This window comes from Paramisgurnus dabryanus, chromosome 11, assembly GCF_030506205.2.
Source record: "Paramisgurnus dabryanus chromosome 11, PD_genome_1.1, whole genome shotgun sequence".
NCBI classification, from domain to species: Eukaryota; Metazoa; Chordata; class Actinopteri; order Cypriniformes; family Cobitidae; genus Paramisgurnus; species Paramisgurnus dabryanus.
In genome coordinates this window covers 32538495-32560275 of record NC_133347.1, presented here as the reverse complement: position 1 = coordinate 32560275, position 21781 = coordinate 32538495, and the positions used below count along the sequence as shown (strand labels likewise).

At 36.5% G+C, this 21781-nt stretch overlaps 2 protein-coding genes across 3 annotated transcripts; one reads left to right on the top strand and one right to left on the bottom strand.

Annotated features, from left to right (window-relative positions):
- Positions 1-2053: 2053 nt before the first annotated feature.
- Positions 2054-4132, bottom strand: ndufa7 (NADH:ubiquinone oxidoreductase subunit A7). The gene is made up of 4 exons (XM_065247820.2): positions 3945-4132; positions 3781-3830; positions 3165-3302; positions 2054-2225 (listed from the first exon to the last, which is right to left on the bottom strand). The coding sequence occupies exons 1-4, from the start codon at positions 3993-3995 to the stop codon at positions 2150-2152; spliced, it is 315 nt and encodes a 104-aa protein (XP_065103892.1). The 5' UTR covers positions 3996-4132; the 3' UTR covers positions 2054-2149.
- Positions 4133-7168: 3036 nt separating this feature from the next.
- On the top strand, positions 7169-21084 carry kank3 (KN motif and ankyrin repeat domains 3). Of its 2 annotated transcripts, none has more exons than XM_065247816.2 (11): positions 7169-7356; positions 13886-13967; positions 14050-15615; positions 15711-15813; positions 15973-16197; positions 16687-16777; positions 16855-17074; positions 17634-17776; positions 19525-19725; positions 19927-20025; positions 20177-21084. In XM_065247816.2, the coding sequence occupies exons 2-11, from the start codon at positions 13931-13933 to the stop codon at positions 20219-20221; spliced, it is 2730 nt and encodes a 909-aa protein (XP_065103888.1). In that variant the 5' UTR covers positions 7169-7356; positions 13886-13930; the 3' UTR covers positions 20222-21084. The 2 variants fall into 2 exon arrangements, with proteins under 2 accessions (XP_065103888.1, XP_065103887.1); XM_065247815.2 differs by having other exon boundaries at positions 15705-15813.
- Positions 21085-21781: the final 697 nt, after the last annotated feature.

Sequence of the window (21781 nt, the reverse complement as noted above, 5' to 3'; positions counted from 1 at the left end):
CTGTAGATGATGATAACTTCAAACTCTTTGCAATTTTTCTCTGAGAAACTCTGAAAACTATTTTTCGCCGAAGCATTGGTGGAATTGGTGATTCTCTGCCCATCTTAACTTCTGAGAGACACTGCCACTCTGACAGGCTTTTTTATACCCAATCATGTTGCCAATTAACCTAATAAGTTGCAAATTAGTCCTTAAGCTGTTCCTTATGTGTACATTTAAATTTTCTGGCCTCTTATTGCTTCCTGTCCCAACTTTTTTTGGAATGTGTAGCTCTCATGAAATCCAAAATGAGCCAATATTTGGCATAACATTTAAAAATATCTCACTTTCAACATTTGATATGTTATTTATATTCTATTGTAAATAAAATATAAGTTTATGAGATTTGTAAATTATTCCAATCCTTTTTTTACTCACAATTTCTACAGTGTCCCAACTTTTTCTGATTTGGGGTTGTATATCAAAATGTATTCATTAGTAATGTGTTGCTAAGGACTTCATTTGGACAACTTTAAAGGCGATCTTCTCAATATTTAGATTCTTTTGCACCCTCGGATTCCAGATTTTCAAAATATGGTCCTATCCTAACAAACCATACATCAATGAAAAGCTTATTTATTCAGCTTTCAGATGATGTATGAATCTCAATGTGAAAAATATTGACCATTATGACTGGTTTTGTGGTCCAGGGTCACATTTAAACACCAAGCTTTTGGTCAAAAGAGATTTGACATCTACACATTTCAACTACTTTCAATGCATGTATACACAAGTCAGTACCATGTTTAGACACACACAAAAAAAAAACAATACTGGTGTGCATCTTGAGACAAAACAGTGTCACAGATATATGTTACAATTAAACAGACAAGGTGTTTAAGGCAGCTCAAACATGCATTTTAGCCTGGAAAAAATGATGCTAATATCCCTAAAAGCTCGTAATCATAAGGGAACCATTTTTAGAACCATCCGGGGGTGATATAGTACCACTATAGCACCAGATATGGTTCTATATAGCACAATTTGGTTCTACACACTTATAGCACTTAAAATGGTTCCGCTATGATTACGAGCCAATGAACCAATTTTAGTGCTATTTATCACTGTTTGTTTTTCGAGTGTAGGATAAGCCCCGTCCGGGAAATTGCCTCATAATGATGTAATAAAATACTTTCCAGAACTTTCAATAACACACCAGCCAGTGCAATTGGTCTAGAATTGTCAATAAGCCAACTTTATCCTTAGTAAGAGTCACCAAAGCACTTGACAACATTATTCACAACAGTATTGAGGTTGATGTGAGCGTCAGGTTGAAACATTTTTGGGCGGTTTCCAGACAGGGTTTAGACTAATCCAGGACTAGGCCTTAGTTATATTTTTACAATCAAACCTTAAAAAACAATACTGGTGTGCATCTTGAGACAAAACATTGCACTGATATATGTTATAATATGTCAGTGCAAGGTGTTTTTAAATTAAAGCAGCTCAAACATGGTTTTAGTCTGGGACTAGGATACGCCATATCCGGGAAACCGTCCTTTTATGAATTTGACTGATTCTAGTTAAGGGATAATGTATGCAGCAGGTTGTTATTGCAGAAATGTGACAGTATGATCAGGGCCCGACGCGGGCCACAATAACAGGCGTCTGCCTGTACATTATCACGCTTATTACATGACTATTTACCTTATCAGTAAGGTTAAGAACATTAAATATTGATTTGAAATATTTTATTTGCTCATTTTTAATGAATGCAGACATGTGACCGTGTGAAAAACTTGTTTACTTCAAATGTCATGAACAAACTATTTGGTTTAATCATTTGTAAATATAACGTCATATATGTTATTAAAAGACATTTATATTTATTGTTTGTGTAGCATCCAGGTTACCATGTGTGTTTAGTTTCAGCCGATTATCTTGGAAAAACATATTATGGAATGTTGAGACTGGCCAATCAGAATGAAGCATTTGAGAGTGCAATTTAAAATACTGAACATGGAACACAGAACCATTTCTCTATTTTCACTGGAACGATTAAAACACAGAATTGTTTTTATATATATACACACATTGTTTATTAAGAGTTTTAAATTCAGTTCATCTATTAACAACATCTTATGACTCCACACAAGATAAAACACTAAATCTAGTCAACACTCAGTGGAAGTTCCTTCAGCTTGAGTCCAGGCACAACCGGACCTTTCAGTTTTCCAGAAGCATCACTGTGAACAGAAAAAATTATTTACTGACAAAAATGTATACTCCACATCTCCCAGGCAAATGTTTACTGAAATCATATCATCTAATACTGTATGTAGACTTCACTCATTTTTAGTGTAAGTGCAGAAATAATACAAAATGTGTGCTATAGACTACATAAATAGAGATTCTAGTGACTGTCAGGGCTACCATAATGGATAAAACAATCTGGAGAGCCACTTTTTTATATAGCCTACTCAAAACCTATTTATTTTACTTTTTGATATGTTTTATCATTGTTTAAAATATGTAATAAATAAATATTCAAATTTAGGCTATTAATAAAATGTGATTTGGCAGGCAACTCACACACTCCATATGGGCAACATGTTGGAGACCACTGGACTGTCATGTATTCTCAGTGTCTAACATGGCAAATGTTATTAAAGGGGACATTTCAAAAGACTTATTAAAGATGTAAAATAAATCGTTGGTGACCCCAGAGTACATATGTGAAGTTCTAGCTCCAAATAACAAAGTTAATTTATAACTTGGTAAAAATCCCAATCTGTAGGTGTGAGCAAAAATGTGTCCTTTAAAATGCAAATGAGCTGATCTCTGCACTATATGGCAGTGCTGTGGTTGGACAGTGCAGATTAAGGGGTGGTAATATTATAAGAAGAACCCCTTCTGACATCACAAGGGGAGCCAAACTTGAATTCCCTGCGTTTTCATTTGCGTAAAGAGAATGGTTTACCAAAACTAAGTTACTGGGTTGATCTTTTTTAATTTTCTAGATTGATAGAAGCACAAGGGACACAATTATATCACTTAAACATGGAAAATTCAGATTTTCATGATATGTCTACTTTAACAGAATTAGTGTAATTTACTGTAAGTGGCTCTGCTGTAACACAGTACACAATATCATTTTATATACAAACTAGCATCAAGCAACCAACCTTCCGGCTGTTAGGGCTTTCTGAGAAGACATGATCACGGTTGGTGGGACAGACTCTCTGCGTCCATCTCTCTGACAGTAGTAGTTATTAGCAAATTTATGGCTGGGTCCAACAGGAAGTTTGGGTGGTGGTTGAGTCCTACATCAATGAAATAACCTCATTATTTAATGTTTTATTTACTGCATTAGATATCATGAAGTAATTACATTCATCGTACTCTGAATTCAGTATAATATAGGCAGTTAGCATGACAACACCCTCCTAGGAGGCCATCATTTGACCTGGCAGGTGTCACCATAAGATCTACCTTTATGCATACTTAAGTTTAAATACTTCGACTCATGTTTAAGTAAACCTAAACCACGTCTTAATTAATTAATGAGTTAGTTAAGCAGTGTTTGAACTATGCAGTACAGTAGATCTACACGATCACTGCCTTACAGTTTTTGAATAAATGACATCCAAGCAAAGCTTGCGAGTTATGAAGCGGAGAGCATATAGCAATAAATAAAACAGTAGGTTTAATAAAATATAACGTTACATGTATGAATCCGAAAATCATTAAATGTAAATATAGGCACGTCATAATAATATTTAGACAGGCAAACATCGGCACCTCTTTGAGATTTCAGTGTAGCGCAGTTGTAGTTTCGACTGGAGATCTTGCTGTAACAAACAACAAGATTAAATGTCAGTATGTATGTGACTATTGCTGATGAAACAGTAGAGAGATTTAAAGCGTGTTTTCTATCACACGGAAATAAATGCATCGTTTCTAACCCCGGACACAAAGTTCCTCAGTCTCTGGATGATTTTCGTGGCCGACGCCATGATTCGCGTTGAAGGTGAAACTCTGAATCTGTCACTGAATCAGCTGCAGTTAAATCACATTAACGCTCGTAAAGGCAAGGTAACACATCGAAGCTGATCCCGAGTCAGTTCCAGCGTCGTCTGACCGGAAGTCTGCTTCTTCTCTACTTCATCAGCAGGCCACGTGAAAAAGAATAAATGACATTAGCGCCATCTATCGGTGCAGAAGCAAATGACACCGCTGATGTTCCCGTTCTTCTACTTCGTTATTGGCGGATTGCAACAATGACTTATCAGGTGCATGACGCCACCTACTGTATCGGAGTATGCAGCATGGAAATTATCTATACTAGTCAACATTTGAAGTGGATCAAAAAAGTTTATCAAAGTTGTCCTAAGACAAGAATGGGTATTAGGGATTGGTTTTATGTAAACATTTATTAAAGGTTTTGATCCACTTCGAATGTTGACTAGTGTACTTTATAATTAACAATTGTAAAAAACACTAAATCCTATAATACATTCAAATATTCTTCAGACATTCCAACAGCATCATGAGTATCTTTAATCCCTTTTCCTGTTGTTCCCAAATACCTTCAAGGTTCTATTTTCTACCTGTCTGACTGATCTTTTGCTTTAAAGGGGACATTTCATGAAAATCTGAATTTGCTGAAGTGCTAAATTTGGGTCCTCAGTGCTTCTATCATAGGTGTCATTTACACTGGGGACGCTGGGGACATGTCCCCACCACTTTTTGAAAGCATTTGGTTAAAATGTTCTGAAAAATCAAGCAATACATGTGCGACTTACACTGCAAAAATGACTTTCTTACTTAGTATTTTTGTCTTGTTTTCAGTAGAAATCTCAAAAAATCTTAAATCAAGATGCTTTTTCTTGATGAGCAAAATGACGCAAGAAAATAAGTCTAGTTTTTAGACAAAAACTATACAATTTAAGTGAATCTGTACTTAATACAAGCAAAAATATCTGCCAATGGGGTGAGAAAAAAATCTAAAAATAAGATTTCCTTTTTCTTAAACACTTAATTTAAGCAAAATTTTCTCACCCCATTGGCAGATGTTTTTGCTTGTTTTAAGCACAAATTCACTTAAATTGTACAGTTTTTGTCTAAAAACTAGACTTATTTTCTTAAATAATTTTGCTCATGAAGAAAATACATGTTGATTTAAGAATTTTTAGATATTTCTACTAAAAACAGGACAAAAATACTAATAAGTAAGAAAGTCAAATTTTCAAGAAAAAAATTCTTAGTATTTTTGTCTTGTTTTCAGTAAAAATATCTAAAAATTCTTAAATTAAGATGCTTTTTTCTTGATGAGTAAAAATCTAGTTTTTAGACCAAAGTAAGTAATTTTTGCATAAAACAAGCAAAAAATCTGCCAAAGGGGTAAGCAATTTTTTCCTGAATTTAGTGTTTAAGAAAAAATTTCAAGATTTTTTTGCTTACCCCATTGGCAGATTTTTTTTGCTTGTTTTATGCACAAAATCACTTACATTTGGTATTTATGGTCTAAAAACTAGACTTATTTTCTTATGTCATTTTGCTCATAAAGAAATAGATGCGTTTCTTTATGAGCAAAATGACATAAGAAAATAAATAAAAATACTAAGAATTTTTTTTCTTGAAAATAATTTTTTGCAGTGTACGACTTGTTTTTTGTGGTCCAGGGTCACATATGTTGCGTTGTATGCTTATAGTGTGTTTTCTTTTACATATGTTATGAATTTCATTGTAATCATTGACTTAACATGCTGCTGTTTTCTACAGTATAGTGTATTGGCGCTGTTCAGTTGAGCTGGTGGACTGTTACATGTGCAGTCGACATTGTTGAGGGATTTATGCTGAGTATTTTTGTGTTGATGACCGGCCTACGCTATGCCCATTTTTGATGCGCCGTTATTCAATATTTTTCTGTCCTGCTGTAATGTTTTTTCATCTGATCTTTTGTCCCCACCACTTTTCAACACAAACTGACGCCCCTGGCTTCTATCAACCTAGAAAATGTGAAAAAGATCAACCCAGTAGCTTAGTTTTGGTAAACTATTCTCTGCACGCAAGTAAAAAAAATTAGGTAATTGAAATTCTCCCCTTGTGATGTCAGAAGGGGATAATACCAGCCCTTAATCTGCATTATCCAACCACACCATTGCCATTTATTGGAGAGAGAGAGAGAGAGAGAGAGAGAGAGAGAGAGAGAGAGAGAGAGAGAGAGAGAATAATTGACAGCACAATTAAGTTTGCATTTCATCAGCTCATTTGCATTTAAGGACACACCCAAAACAGCATATTTTTTTATTTTGAGCTAGAACTTCACATCTGGGGACACCAAAGAAAATGTCCCCTTAAATATATAATCCTTTATTCGCTATATTTTCAGCAATGCACAATTTTCTGCATTTTCTGTGATTTTACATTCCAGACATTCATCTGATTTACGTTTACCTAACAAAAACAATGTTTTATTAAACCCTGTATGGTCAAACCTCAGTCTGGTTAAAACAGACTCCTCTTTTCTATTCCTTCCATTCACATGGCCATTCCAGTGAAACATTTACACAATTTTACCCATATAAACATTGATTTGAATGTTGTAAGATATCTAAAATATTAGGTATTAGATATAGAAATACATTATAACTGTATCAAATATAAACTCCTATATTTGTAATATAGATAATTGCAAGCTTTATTAAATATTCTTTTATTATATCAAATTATTTTAATTGGATTAAATTACATAATGTACAATGTTAATGTCTAAATAAATGGTATACATAATAATCATAATAATCTATCTAATGTCTGTGTAATGTAGCTACCTGTTGTATAGGGCAGAGGTTCTCAAACTTTTTCGGCATGCGGCCCCCCTTGTATAAAAGGGGATCCTTTGTGCCCCCCAAAGAAAATTTCTGACATAAAACCTTCCAAAATTTAATATTTGATTTAAACAAAACGAAACTGAAATTTAATTACACAGAATTTATGATAAATTAATTTATTTTATAAAATGTCATAAAACCGGGGTCCCTGGCCCCCAGTTTGAGAAGCACTGATATAGGGTGTGAGTTTGGGCTTCTCGGGACTTCCCGTTTGGACATTGGATATGTGTTTTTAGGCTTCAACATGACGACACATGGGTGGGAATAAAGCAGGACCACCCACTGAACACGAGGCCAGCAGACTCGAGCAGAGACTAGAGGAGCTGCAGGAGGAGTTGTATGATCTCAAGACTTACAACAGTCTATTCAATGAAACTACAAACACATCTAGAAACTACTGCAACATACCTGGATTATCATCATCATCATCATCAGTATTATTACACCGCAGAAACACTGTAAACAAACATCAGCCCGAAAGGTAAGACAAACTTCATCAGTTCTTGCTTTATGTTTCTTATACTTTATGGGGCTTTAATATTTTGATTAAACATCATCTTTATTGTCGGTAGAGTCTTAAATCTCACTTCTAAGTTTGATGTTTAAGGTAAATTGTTGTATCGCTGTTTTCAGAGATATGCGATTTCACTTCCACAACATTTTAATTTCTTTGCGGCGTATTCGTCTTTTAGAAAAAATCATTTCAGATCCCTCCAAAAAATAAAAAAATAAACTCATATGAATTCACACTCGAATAAATCTAAATTAAGATTATTGACGTGCGTGTGTTCATATGAATTTTAGGATTCTTTTGAAAAAATACTTTCTTTTTATGCAGCAATTTTTTTTATTTTTATAACATGATTACAAAAAAGCGCAACATGTAGCGGAATGTCGCATTTGAGTCTCCACCCTGTTAGTTACCACCGTTACATCAATGAAACATCATAACAATGTAACACTCAGAAATGACCAAACTTCATATACTGCCCAATGACAAGGCATGACTGCAGAAAAAAAATACTAGCCTATAGTTTTTTACTCTTTAACTTAGGTTATATAATAGACAAACATAATAAATCATATACACTGTAAAAAATACTTTGCTGCCTTAAAAATATTTTGTCATGCAACAGAGATGAGTTGTCACAACTTATAAAATATAGTTGAGAAAAGTCAACTTAATTTTATAAGTTACAACAACTGATCTCTTGTCAAGATAAATAATAGTAAGTTGAAATGACTTGTAAATCCGAGTTGATTCAACAAAAATCTTTAAGGCAGCAAAGTATTTTTTACAGTGTACATATATAATAAATCATTATTTGACTGACAGCTTTATTTCAGGCTAAATCTGCAACCCTGTGTTTCTATTCAGCAATGGTATTTATTTCTATCTATTCATTATGTTGTTTATGTAGCCTACATGATTGTTATGTACATGATATGTTTATGCTAAAATACCCAGAGGGTTGCAAACATTAAACATTCAAATAAAATAAACATAACATATTAATCAAAGAAGGTGCGAAGTTGACACTTTTTAAAAGTGTTAAGTCCTTTTTTGTAAAACGCACTGCATACTCAAAGTCGTTGCGCATTACTGATATCCAAACATTAATTACAAATAATTGTAAGTAAATCAAGCACCAATGACAAATATAAAGATGACAATACTAGTAAAACTGTCTCAAAACGATTGATCTCAGTAGATAATGCTTTCACGTAACAACAACGCTATATTGTGGTTGTTTAATAAGATCTCTTTTATTTGATAATTGAACTTGCATGTGAGACACTGAAGCATCACATGTTTCAGGTCTCATGATGTTATTTACAGGTCCTTCTCTGTCTGGGTCTCCCACCCATCTTCATGCACTGTAAAAAACACACAATATCTCCTCTCTTTAGTACAGTCCTGCTAAACTATTTAACATATGAAGAACTTTCATCTTTAATTTGATATCCGTTTGACTTTCTCTTGACTGATAACGGTTCTTTGTCAAGCAGACATTGCAGATGTTTGGTTTAAGTTGTTTACAGACAAATAAAGGTGGTAGTGTTCACAGCAGAGTGTTTAAATCACATTATCTGCTGGCATGTGGATAATACTCAACTGTTTACAAACCAGAGAGAACCAAAAATGTTAAAGCAGTTTACCCATCACAAACACTCATGTGTCTGATCGTTTTTGTCAACCACTGATGAGCAATTTATTTTATTGATGAAAATGAATGTAGCTAGAGATTGATGTGATGGAGAAGTTAAATGGGAGTGAATGGTGATTTGGAAATAAAACTCGATAATTCAATTGTTTCTTTAACTCTTTTGATTCTTGTGGGAATATTTGCCAGCGTTACATTTTCACATGTTATGGCTATTTGATTTTGAGCTTTTAAGTGCTTTGTTAAACAACCATAAACCCCCAACACTCCAACTGACAGCAGTTCATTTCCTGGTGGAAACATATGTGGGGAAAGTTTGTCCCATATCATTTGGGAATTTCCACTGTATTATGTTTTAATTTGGCTGTGGTGTGATTCTGTTGTACTTTAACTCAGTGTGTTGTTTGGTTTGCTTTGTAAATTTGGTTGTGTTGTGCACCTCTGGGTCAGCGTACCACCAGTCAAAGGTGCTGAAATCTAGCCACTGGTTTTTGAATTAGCCATGTGTTTTTGGGATTTGGTTGGAAAAGCATTGGTTTCAGGATTTTGTGGTTAAAGTGACACTGGTATAATAAAATGTAACGACTGACTTACAGCACTTACAATACATCCACTGTTTGATCATAGTTAATACTAAAACTGAGTGTCTCTTATAGATTAAAACTTACCAAACAAAGAAATGTTATTTTTCCTGATTTTGCAAGGGTTAAACTGACCATTCAGCATATATCTTATGTAACTAACCTTATTAATATAACACAATTATATTTGACATATTACTGATTTAAAACACAAAATGTACAAATCTCAGTCAGTGAATCTGAGTGAATGAATCCAGCGGTGCATTGAGAATCAGCAGCGGTTAACAGGATGAGGGTTTTTTTCTCTGAGACACTTTTGGAAACAATAGCAGGATGCTGATGGTTTTTATCAGCACATGACCTCTGTCTGCTTCTTTTACACCTACTGAAATCAACATTAACACACCGACTGCTAAAGTCAAATACAAACTGGTGATTTCAGTCGGTTATGTGGACAACATGCTGCAGACGGTCAGTGAACAGACTGTGTGTGTTTGTGTCATCCGAGAGACTAGTCAAAATGTAACCCAGTTAATCAATGCTATTTACAAATCTTGAGGAAGTTCAACATTTAAAAAAGTCCCATATTGAAAGTGAAATAATAAACTGATAAAACAATTTTCATTTGAAGAGTTTCGTTGCAAAACGACATAACTCCGTTTTTAACATTTTTGTCAAAACATGTTTATTATCATGTTATCATGTTATTATTTTATTTTGTTTTAAATCAAAACAAACCAACTGCAGTTGAACTGCCATTTTAAGTTGTGACTTTAGTATCATGGAAATAGTTTATTTTTTGCCTGTGTTTTGAGGAAAGAGTTTCTGCTGTGTTTGTGTCCCTCAGTGTCCTGTTGAACAATTGCTACTCCAGTGTTTTATCAGAGCCGGCGCTTCCCGTCAGGAAAGAGCAGCTGTGTCCATAACACTATACTGAAATACACTTAACTTACAGTCAATGCTGTCCTTTCAAACCTGTATGATGCTTTGTCAAATCTCTTCAAAACGACTTACAACACAACACTGAGAATAGTTAATGCATGCAGGAACGATTCGGGTTTTACATTTCATCAGTTCATCCAATTTCCTTTAAATATCCAAAAGACTACATGCTGGGATGATCTGCTGAATGTCTCATTTTGCGATCCACAAAATAAAGAAAAACGTGCCTTTTTAGGGAGAGATGAGCTGTTCCTTAAATCGTGAACTTGCACCCAAACTCTCCAAAGTACTTTCAGGCCGGCGTCAGGCAGGCACGGAAAAGCTTTTATACGGGACGGGCCACTGGTGAAATGCCCGTTTCTTAAAAAAGACGTGTCAGAGTTCGCCTAACACATAATGTGAACGGAGACCTTCTGCTTCCTCTGCAGGGAAATGGGAGGGAGATCCATGAGGTCACTTTTAAAACATGACTCCCATTCACACAACAGCACAGAAGATGATTTGTTCCCTGCTCTGTTCAACATACTGAATGTTATTCACAAAGATCTTATGTTCTGGACCAGAACTGAATACGTGAACTATATAAAATGGCTGCTTCGGAGCAGATGGTGAAGCCAGGCACACTGCTTCGACAACATCTCGAGACGATCATAATGAACAATGAGCAAATAATGTGTGGGGAAAATGCAATATTCAGCAGTCTTATCTTTTGACTGGTACTGAAACTGCTTTTGTTTTGGTGAGTCTGGTATGTTTGTGTGATGTTGGTTAAGAGGCGCAGGAGGTGGACAGGAATGTGTTTTTCCTCCTGTGCTCTGTAATTAAGCTCTCACCAGCAGGCAAACACTGTGATGTGTGCGAGTGAACAGCTGGATGAACGGGGAAATCCTGCAAACTCAAAATCTCGATACGCTCAGGTCCAAAGATTTGGAAACGAAAATCCTGGTCAGCTGCTTGCACAGCCGCAGTCGATGCGAAACACATTGAAGAATTTGTATGCACATGGCATGTTATTTAGCTGAATCAGCCGAACTGCTTTCCCCTGTTAAATGTGATCAGAAGGCATGCGGGGTGTTTTTAATAAGACATGATGTTCTATTTAAAGCAGCGTAGCACTTCTGTTTTTTCCGTTGTGCAGTCTTTGTGTTGATGTGACATGTCCGAGCCTAGTCACTGCATGTGTGAAACATACTGATACTATCTTAATGTCTTTTCAACAAATTAGGGATAAATACAAACTTCCAAAATCAGATTTCCTTCCATTATATCCAAAACAGTACAACATTAAAGGATCATTTCAAAACTTCTTCTATTGACAAATGCATTTTTAAACACCTTTAATTATTACTTATATGATCACACTGTCCTAGACATGCAGAAGGTCTGGAAAGTATGGGAGTGGGAGATTTTACTTTCAATTGATGAGGAGGTTTGGGATAAAGGATGGGAAAATGCTAAATCAATATCAGTTTGTAATCATACACAAGCATTACAGCTGAAGATAATACATCCATTACACATATCTCCTAATCGTAGGCATGCCATTAATATCTCTTGTCTTAAGTGTAAAACTGAAATCGGTACTCTGACTGTTTATGGTCATGTCGGCTGATACAGAATTACTGGAACTAGTGAAATGCAAAAACCCTTAATTTTAACTTAGCACCCCCCTATCATTTGGTCTCATATTTATCATATTATTGTGTATACATTATCCAATTGATTTTAGTTTGAATGTTTTGAAGTGTGAATATGTCATTCTCTTTCAAAACAAATGGATGTTATTTCTGTTTCAGCATTCTTACTTGTAACTCACAAAAAGGTTAATAAACATGTTGTTAAAAAAACAAAAACCTCTGTGAAACAGGACTTGTCTTCTGGAATGTGCCGGTGGCGCTGGGAAAACAGTTATATCCGACATGCTTTCCTCCTCTGTCTTTAACATATTTCCATAAACTGCTTTGTTCAGTGTTTTCCAAGTGTGCCCTCCTGACCTAAATGTCATGTATAAATGGATTTTGACTGTGTTTATTATGGAAGTGGTTCTCATACTTTTCGGCATGCACAAACACCCAAACACATGCATCCCTTCGTGCCCCCCACCAAAGACCACCAAGATTCCATGATGTAAACCAATCTCAAACTTAGAATTTTAACTATACAAGACATATTCAATTATACGATGTAGTGCTGTTGGTTAGTAGCCTTATTTTTCGGAGGTTTACTTACACAGCATTTATGATAAATTAATGTACTTTATAAAATGTCTTAAAACTTGCAACCCCCTGGCACTGTTTGAGAACAATTGCATTGTGGATACTTTCATTGTGTTAATCGGGTTTTGCATTGTTTTATTTTGGACTTTAAACAGTAAACAATAGACCCCTTAAAAGTTTGTAAACATTGCAACGTCTCCAGGTGGGCGGGGCTTAGCTGGAAGCAAAAAGAGGTGCGGACGCAATCTTGACAAGCTTAAGCTAGCACGTTTTAGGAGGGATTTATTAAACATGGATGAAGACGAAGGTTCGGAACTGTCCAAATATGTACACTCACCATGACTGCTATTTGTAAATGAACTCTCACGGATAAAAGCAGGCTGCCTGACCCGTATGCCATATGGTCACGGGAGTGGCATGAAGACTTGACAGGGCTGTCTAGGGTGGAGTTCCCAGACATCTACACTCTGTCCAGTCTGTACGCGGTATTGCATTGTCTTTTTGATTTCTGTGAAGGATCCGGTAAAACTTTAGTTTTGAATTAAAAGTGCTGTTCCATCTATTCTGGCAGCCAAAAACAAAAGAAGACGACATTTTAAAGTCAAAACCTTAAACTTTTAGCGTGCCTGCTAAGAGTTCTTCCTTATGTTTTGCCTCCAGCTAGAGCTGTGACGTCTCAGTGACGTAGGCGATTAAGGGGTCTATAAGTCAATCTTCAAAATCTGCACAGATGCCATAAATTGCAAGAGAATGGTGTCATAACCCAGCAAGCATTTTTGCGTTTAAAGCTGTCCAAACACAGCCTAGATGTCTAGACTAAAACAAGGCAAAATTTGGGCTGTCAGTGAAAATTGAATGGATATCAAATCTAACCTTAACTCATAAATAAATAAATAAATGAATGAAAGCAAGCACCTTGTAATCACTGTTGACTTTGCTTACACGATGGGATATATCTGTCGCTAAGTTCTTATGGCAAAATGGCACGTAACCAAATTCAAGTAGTCAGACAAAGATTGGGTATATAGTTAACATAGACGTTGAAATGATAGCTATTGCTTTTTGGGAAGTCTCATGTTTGTTTGACAGATTTGTCTTTTTTGTAGGTGTGCTGACTTATCTTCTCAAGGGGCATTAGACGGCTCCGTAAAATGACCCAATCTGTGCACGTACCCTCCAAACTGCCAAGTAAGTACAGTAGTGGTTCTGTTGTCAGGAGAGAGAGCAAGTGTTTCAGTATATGAACACACCTGTTATGTTTACTTTACAGATCTGAGTGCCCCTTTTCATTGCTCGGCTGAGGAAGAAACAGATCAAGGTAATTCATATTCCGTACAGACACCCTATGGATTCCACCTTGACCTCGATTTTCTCAAGTACGTAGAAGAAATTGAGAGCGGACACAGCGTTCGTAGGTCTAATGTCAATCCTCGGAGAGGATCGCGGGGTGACCGTGGGAATCAGAGGAATGCAGGTATTGGTGGCCGAACCAGCGGATGGACTTCCACCGAGTCACTTTCCTCAACCACTAGTGAGAGTAACCATCCTAACCCAGCGGTCCTCCAGAGTCCGATCACATCACCCAGTAAATCACAACCGCTGTCCCCATCACCGGTGATTGCTCCCAGTCTACACACTTGCTCCAAAGTGCCACCGCCACCTCCACCGCGTAACCCTCGGGTAGAGCGGACACTTCTCGAAACCAGCCTTCGGCTACAACAGGAGCAAAGCCGCTTTTCCAATGGAGTAAGTTTTAATTTCCCAGACCTTTCCAAAGTCAATCCCAAAGTTGCTGGATCCACAAGTGACTCTTCATCGGCCTCCTCTCAACTCTCTCAGGATGGCCGCTTGCAACAGATATCCCTTTCCAGCAGCTGGACCAAGGCTAGTCCACAAACGTCTGGAAGGAGCACTCCAGCCTCCAGCTCAGGAACATCTTCACTTACTCCCGGGCAGCTTCACACCGTGCGAGAACAGATGGCCTCGGCCCTCAGGCGGCTGAGAGAGATGGAGGAGCGTGTGAAAGGAATACCGGCCTTAGAAAGAGAGGTGATGGCGTTGCGTGCTGAAAAGGAAAGGCTGACCCTGGAACTTCAGAAAAAAGCAGAAGAGCTTGATGCCACGCTCAAATTGAAAGTATCCAGTGAGTCAGAAGTGGAACCAGGTCCAGTTTCAACATCACAGAGTGGGAAAAAAGAATTTAAAGGGGAAGAAAAACGATCCATAGCAGTAGGTGACAATATTCCACTTCAGGCAGTGAAAGTCTGCTATCAACAGATGCTGAAGGATGCTGCTGTCGAAGCTTCAGTTGACCTCTCTCACGCAGCAGTCGAAACTGAGGCTGGTGAGGTGCGCGATGAGGGAGTTCAGGTCGGAGTGAGTACAGAAGATGTGGAAGTATGGGTCGTAGAGTCATTTCTTGGGTTACAAAGTGAGGCAGAACGAGAAATCGAGACGCTTCAACATACTATCACACTTCAACAGGAGTCCATGCAGGTTCTTGAGACACGACTATCTCAAGTCAGCCAAGACTTTGAAACATTAAGGGCTGAGGAAATTAAGAGGACATCCAAGAAGATGTCTGACAAAGACACTCTTGTAAAACCAGAGACAATCGATGCCCAAATGGAAACGTGCCCTGTGGTTTGTTCCCAAACATCTGTGGGGGTAGGGTTTCCAGATGCGACTGATCTGGAGTACCTGGCACAGATGAAACAAGACCAAAATGTGCAAACAGATCCTGTGGAAACTTGCGTGTCACTGGTAAGCACTGGTATCCAGTGGGAATGCCTGGGTGATATACAAGAGACTGAAGAACAGACTTCTTCTACAGAGGGTGAGCAATGTTTAGAAGTCTTCACAGTGGACTCAAGGTTATCTACTGATGAAGAGCTTTTTTTTTAAAGTAACGGTTCTTGAATGAAGTTGCAGGTCCTCTGAAGTCTATCATGAAGAGGAAAGATGGGACTGGTGTTACTGCAGGTTCAAGCAGTGGCAAAAAGAGCTTGACGTTTGTTGGTATTTTAAATGGGAGGTGAGTTGATTCTTTAATAAAGCACTTTGAATCCCTGAAAAAGTCTTCCAGCTTTACATTAATAGTTGTAAATGTTACATAGCTTTGTGTATGATGCTTATAATCAGCTAGAAAAGCACCATAATTCTCACTCATGTGTGATCCTCTGAATGTTTTCAGCTATGAGTCAAGTTCTAGTGAAGATGATGATGAAGAGAGTTCATCTGATGACAGTGAGGCTGGAGTTTGTTCAGAGAGCAGTGGAGAAGAAGAGGAGGCAGCTTTACAAGACACATCTGATGAAGAGATGAATATAAATGTGAATGAAACTGACAGTGATGAAAATACTGAAAAAGCAACCAAGCCTGAAGATGCGAAGCATCAGACAGAGGAGGTGAAGGAAAAGTAAGTACATGTAGATACCTTGTAGTACAAACAGTGGCCCTTAAAAGTTTTTGAACACAAAAGTGACACTTAACTCTTTCCCCGCCATTGACGGGTTATCTCGTCAATTAAGAGAAAACGCTTCCCTGCCAATGACGCTTCACTGACGAGTTTTTACGGTAAATTAATAATTCGCTGTCAAAACTAGGTGTCGCTCTCACCCAACTTATAAAACACTAAAGCATCCACTGATTCAAAAACAGGAAAAACTTTTGTGTATGTTTTGATTATTGTTCTGAATCTGATATATTAGATAGGATGAAACTTTTTGTTTGTTTTTTGTTCTTTCTTTGATACTGTAGATTGTATGTTTACATATGTATAGAAGATTTTCTGTAAGGCATTAAACTTTGTGAAAATCATAAAAAAGTGCTGCCTCTGGCTGGCAACTTTTTTTAAACGCTGGCGGGAAAAGAGTCTCAATGTAACTTTATGAATGTTATCTTACAGGTTTGAGTTAAGTGCCAGGATGCGTGAGGCGTGTCTGATTTTAAAGAATCACCTGAATGATGGATCAAAAACACTGAAGAGTAAAGAAGTGGTAAGAACAGACACGTTTAACAGATGTTACGTCTATTAGAAAGATGAATAATCAGATATTTGTGTGTGTTTTAAAAGTTGTCCAGTACACACACAGTTCAGCTGGAGTGGTTCAGAGTATCCAGCGCAAAGACCGCTCAGCCGACCCGCGTGTCAAATTATCTGATGGCTTTCTCTGAGATTTCATCTGTACTACTGGAGCACGTCGTGAACATGACTGACGGCAACGGCAACACAGCTTTACACTACAGCGTCTCTCATTCCAACTTTACTGTAGTGGATCTGCTGCTCGACACAGGTTGATTAACTTATGATTAAACTGATCAGAAGTGTACAGAGAGAAGTGGTCAAAACAAAAAAATAAATATTATGAGATATATTTAAGATGTCAAATAAATCTTTGGTGTACGCAGAGTACAAATGTGAAGTTTTAGCTCCAAGTGCCATATAGATCATTTATTATAGCATGTCATTGCCACTTGCGATGCTGTTTTTGGGTGTCCTTTTAATTTTTTTTATGCAAATGAGCAGATGAAATGCAAACACTGTTCGCCATAATGCCGGTTTGTTGAAATTGAATCTCAGTTGTGCTGTCAATTATTTTTGGCAGTGCCGATTAGTGCAGATTAAGGGGTGGTATTATTTAAATAAGGTCCCCTTCTGACATCACAAGGGGAACCAAATTTCAATGACCTATTTTTTATATGCTTTCAGAGAATGGTTTACCCACTAAGTTACTGGGTTGATCTTTTTCACATTTTCTAGGTTGATAGAAGCACTGGGGACCCAATTTTAGCAAAAGTTTTATGATATGTCCCCTATTAAGAGTGATATGAGTCTTGTGTGTTAATGCGCAGGTGTATGTAAGGTGGATCAGCCGAATAAAGCCGGATATACGGCGGTAATGCTGGCAGCTCTATCAGCGGTGAAAGAGGAGAATGACATGTCCGTGGTCCACAAACTCTTCCGCATGGGTAACGTCAATGCTAAAGCCAGTCAGGTGAGTTGTTCAGATTAACTCTCTGTGTACCATTCATATGTTTGATTTCTTCGACATGTTTCTATTGTAAAGAGTTGAATCAGATAAATGAGCCAAACGTATGAGCAGAATTGTGTGATTTAACAAACTTAACAAGTGTCAATAAATAAACATATATGTGACCCGTGCTGGCAAATTGAGTCTGAATGTGCACCGTCTAATTTTGAGCTAGAGGTGAAAGAAAGTATAAATGACGATTTTGGTTGAAAATGAGGTTTTTATAAATATAAGCACATTAAGCCCTTGTCTAGTAATCTCAATGCTCTAAAATAGTCATTAAACATCTAAAATGATCTTTATTTGTAAGTTTCTGAGAGGTGTACCATCCAAAATTCTTAATCTAATACAAAGATGCGCCTCCATCCACATGCACCTCTGACATATTGGTTGGTGGACTTGCTTGAAACAAATTAATCTTCAGAGTACATATGTGAAATTTTAGCTCAAAATACCCCATAGATAATTTATTATTACATGTTAAAATTGCAACTTAAAATAACCCTAATGTGACATTTTTGGGTGTGTCCTTTAAAATGCAAATGAGCTGATCTCTGACCTAAATGGCAGTGCCGTGGTTGGATAGTGCAGATTAAGGGGCAGTATTTTTATCATAAGGTTTGCTACCTATGTCACAAAACGGGTGAAATTTCAATGAACTATTTTTTCACATGCTTGCAGAGAATGCTTTACCAAAACTAAAAGCTCTGGGGACCCAATTATAGAACTTAAAAATGGAAAAAGTCAGATTTTCACGCTATGACTCCTTTAAAAGAGTTATTAAGAGTGACAAGACTTGAAAACAATCTTCCTCGCGCTCACTGACAGATCAGATTCATGCACAGACGTGCGAGCGTGCAACCCTGATATTTGTACACATAGACAGAACTACATTTTTAAAAATAATGTTTTGACAAGAATTCACACAGATCTAATCTGTTATGTCTAAAGTGAATGTTTGGTTAACCGTTGGGGAAAAATATCTGATGTGTAACATTATATAAGATCCTTTGCATTATACAATAAATCTTAAAGCTGTCTGTCTCAATGTCAATCAAACAGTTTTTGACTTTGTGTGTTAAATCTATTAGTGATTTTAAGGTATAGATGTGGTAATTTTGTTTTTGAACCTTCAAAAACTTTAACTTGATTTCTCTGAAATTGATTTTTGCTGACTCTGGTCAACTTCAAACAGGTGTAACTCTGATGTTTTGTTAAGATTTCAACAAACCATATATCGGTTTGGAGTTTTTTTTTAAATAGAGAATGTCATATCAATAACGTATTTTTAAAAATTTGCTCATTTCGACTTCATTTGCCAGCACAATCACATTTACTGATGCTAATATTGGGTGCTTTTTTATTTTTTTATATGTTTTATACAAAAATTCCAGTTTTTAAACAGAGCTTAATAATCCTAATACATATTCAATAATATGCACAATTTTTTCATAGCACAACAAAGTTTAGTAAATTTTCTCCAGATATTGGTATGAGAAATTATTATGAGGTATTGGCATGACATCAGTCACAACAGAAATCTCTCAAAACAACAACATAGGATTTTTTTTTTTTTTTCATTCTTTATTACATACATTACAATACTATGATGAATTAATATCACTTTATATAGAGCTTATATGGTTTATTAATGAAAATGTCACGAGTGCTTTTTATAATTGTTTGTTTTATGGTCTGGTTTGTGTTGTTAGGCGGGTCAGACGGCTCTGATGTTGGCAGTAAGTCACGGGCGTCTGGAGATGGTGCGATCTCTCATTGACTGTGGTGCCAATGTGAACGTACAAGATGATGAAGGTTCAACCGCTCTTATGTGTGCCAGCGAACACGGACGGGTCGAGGTCGTCTCGCTGCTACTGGCGCAACCGTCCTGTGATATCTCTGTTGTGGATAATGTGAGTCTCATATACATGATATAATAATGAAAGAAATATTTTCAACGTACACACAATACAGAAGAAAGACATCAGCATTGAAGGCCTTCACAATAGATAGGAGAGAGAGTGTTTGAGTCTCATTATTTGATCAGACGGACAAATAAGAAATGAGTTATTCTGAATATCATTCATTATGGGTAAATTGATTGTTTCCTGTAGGATGGCAGTAATGCCCTCTCAATCGCTCTGGACGCGTCCCACAATGACATTGCTGTGCTACTGTATGCCCATATGAACTACTTAAAGACACAAGGGGATGTAAGTGTTCACATTTATCTGTTTCACTTAACTAAAAGATGCTGAACGTCTTTATGTTGTTACCATGAATCAAACCCAACCACCTGTACACTTCTGTAATCTGATGTATTTCTGTAACTTTAACATAATGTTTTGTTTGTTCTTCATTCAGGTGACGTCCAGTCTTCCCTCCAGTCCTAGAAAAACAACACATTAAAAACAAACCTGGCATATATATTCTAGCTTTGCTGAAAGATTACTATATCTATTTTACAAGTTTATATATATTTATATTGTATTCCCAGAATATTCAATTTTTATGCAGATATTTAATGTATTGTGCTATAATTCAAGTACTACGTAACCACATTAATGTATTCTTCATTGTGTAGCACTACAGTCAGTGGTTAACTCCAGTACAGCTCCACGTGATTTAACAATGAGATTATTGATGATAAACACACATCTAGTTTATAATCTGCACATAAATTACAAATCATCTCATTTTGAAAACACAGCCGTTGATCTTTAGAAATAACCTTAAGAATGACCATTCACTCAGGCATTAATCAGTTCAACATGCTTGCATTAGATAACCAAAGACCAAAGTATTTGTGTTTAAGCACTCTTTTCATGCAAAACGTATGTAAATGACTTTGATCAGATAAAGACAAAAGGTTTTTCACACTTAATGTCTATGGTTCATGTGATGAATCTCTATAAAGAAACATTAATCTGTTGATGAGACTTTGACGTTTTATTATTTAATTTAATGCAACACAGTTTGACTGTATGTATGTTGTTTGATTTACTTTTCATTGCCAGTTTGATGATGGGATCATTAACATTGATACCCAGATCTTCATGATAAACCAGTACATGAGTATTCACTGCTCAAAGTTTCTCATTTTAGTTTTGTTTACTGTGTTCATCTGTCCTGTGTTCATCAGGCATTAAATACTGTCAGCGTTCGGTCCGTTTTACTTGCCGTCTGCATCTTATGTGACGACTGTATAACTTTTTGTTTTTATGCCATGCAGCTTTTTAAAAACAACAACAATAAAGTGTTACATTATATAATATTGTGTACATAAAATGCACTTATTGTTTGTGAAAAATACTCAACTTGCCAAATCTTACATTCAAAAATCACAAGCATTACTGGACTTTGGTCAGACCAGTCAATGCATCTGTTCATTTATCATAGTCTACATCCAACTGACAATACCTGTTACAAGTAGAGATGCACCCATTTATCAGCTAATAAACGGTATAAACTGAAAAAAGCCCTTTTTATAGTTTAGAAACAGCCAATAGTCATGTGCTGTCAATTATAAGAGAAAAGGAAAATGCAATGAATTTGAGCTCACTATTTCAATGTTTAATATTACAGGGGACATTTCACAACTTTTTTTCAGATGTCGAATAAATCTTTGGTGTCCCCAAAGTACATCTGTGAAGTTTTAAAAGCTCAAAATTGTTAAAATAATAACATTTTTAATGCTAAAATTACCGCTTTGTATGTGTGTGCAAAAATCTGCCTTTAAAATGCAAATGAGCTGATCTCTGCACTAAATGGCAGTTGTATAGCACAGATTAAGGTGCGGTATTATCCCCTTCTGACATCATAACGGGAGCCAAATTTCAATGAGCAATTTTTCACATCCTTGCAGAGAATGATTTACCAAAACTAAGTTACTGGGTTGTTATTTTTCACATTTTCTAGGTTAATAGAAGCACTAGGGACCCAATTATAACACTTAAACATGGAAAAAGT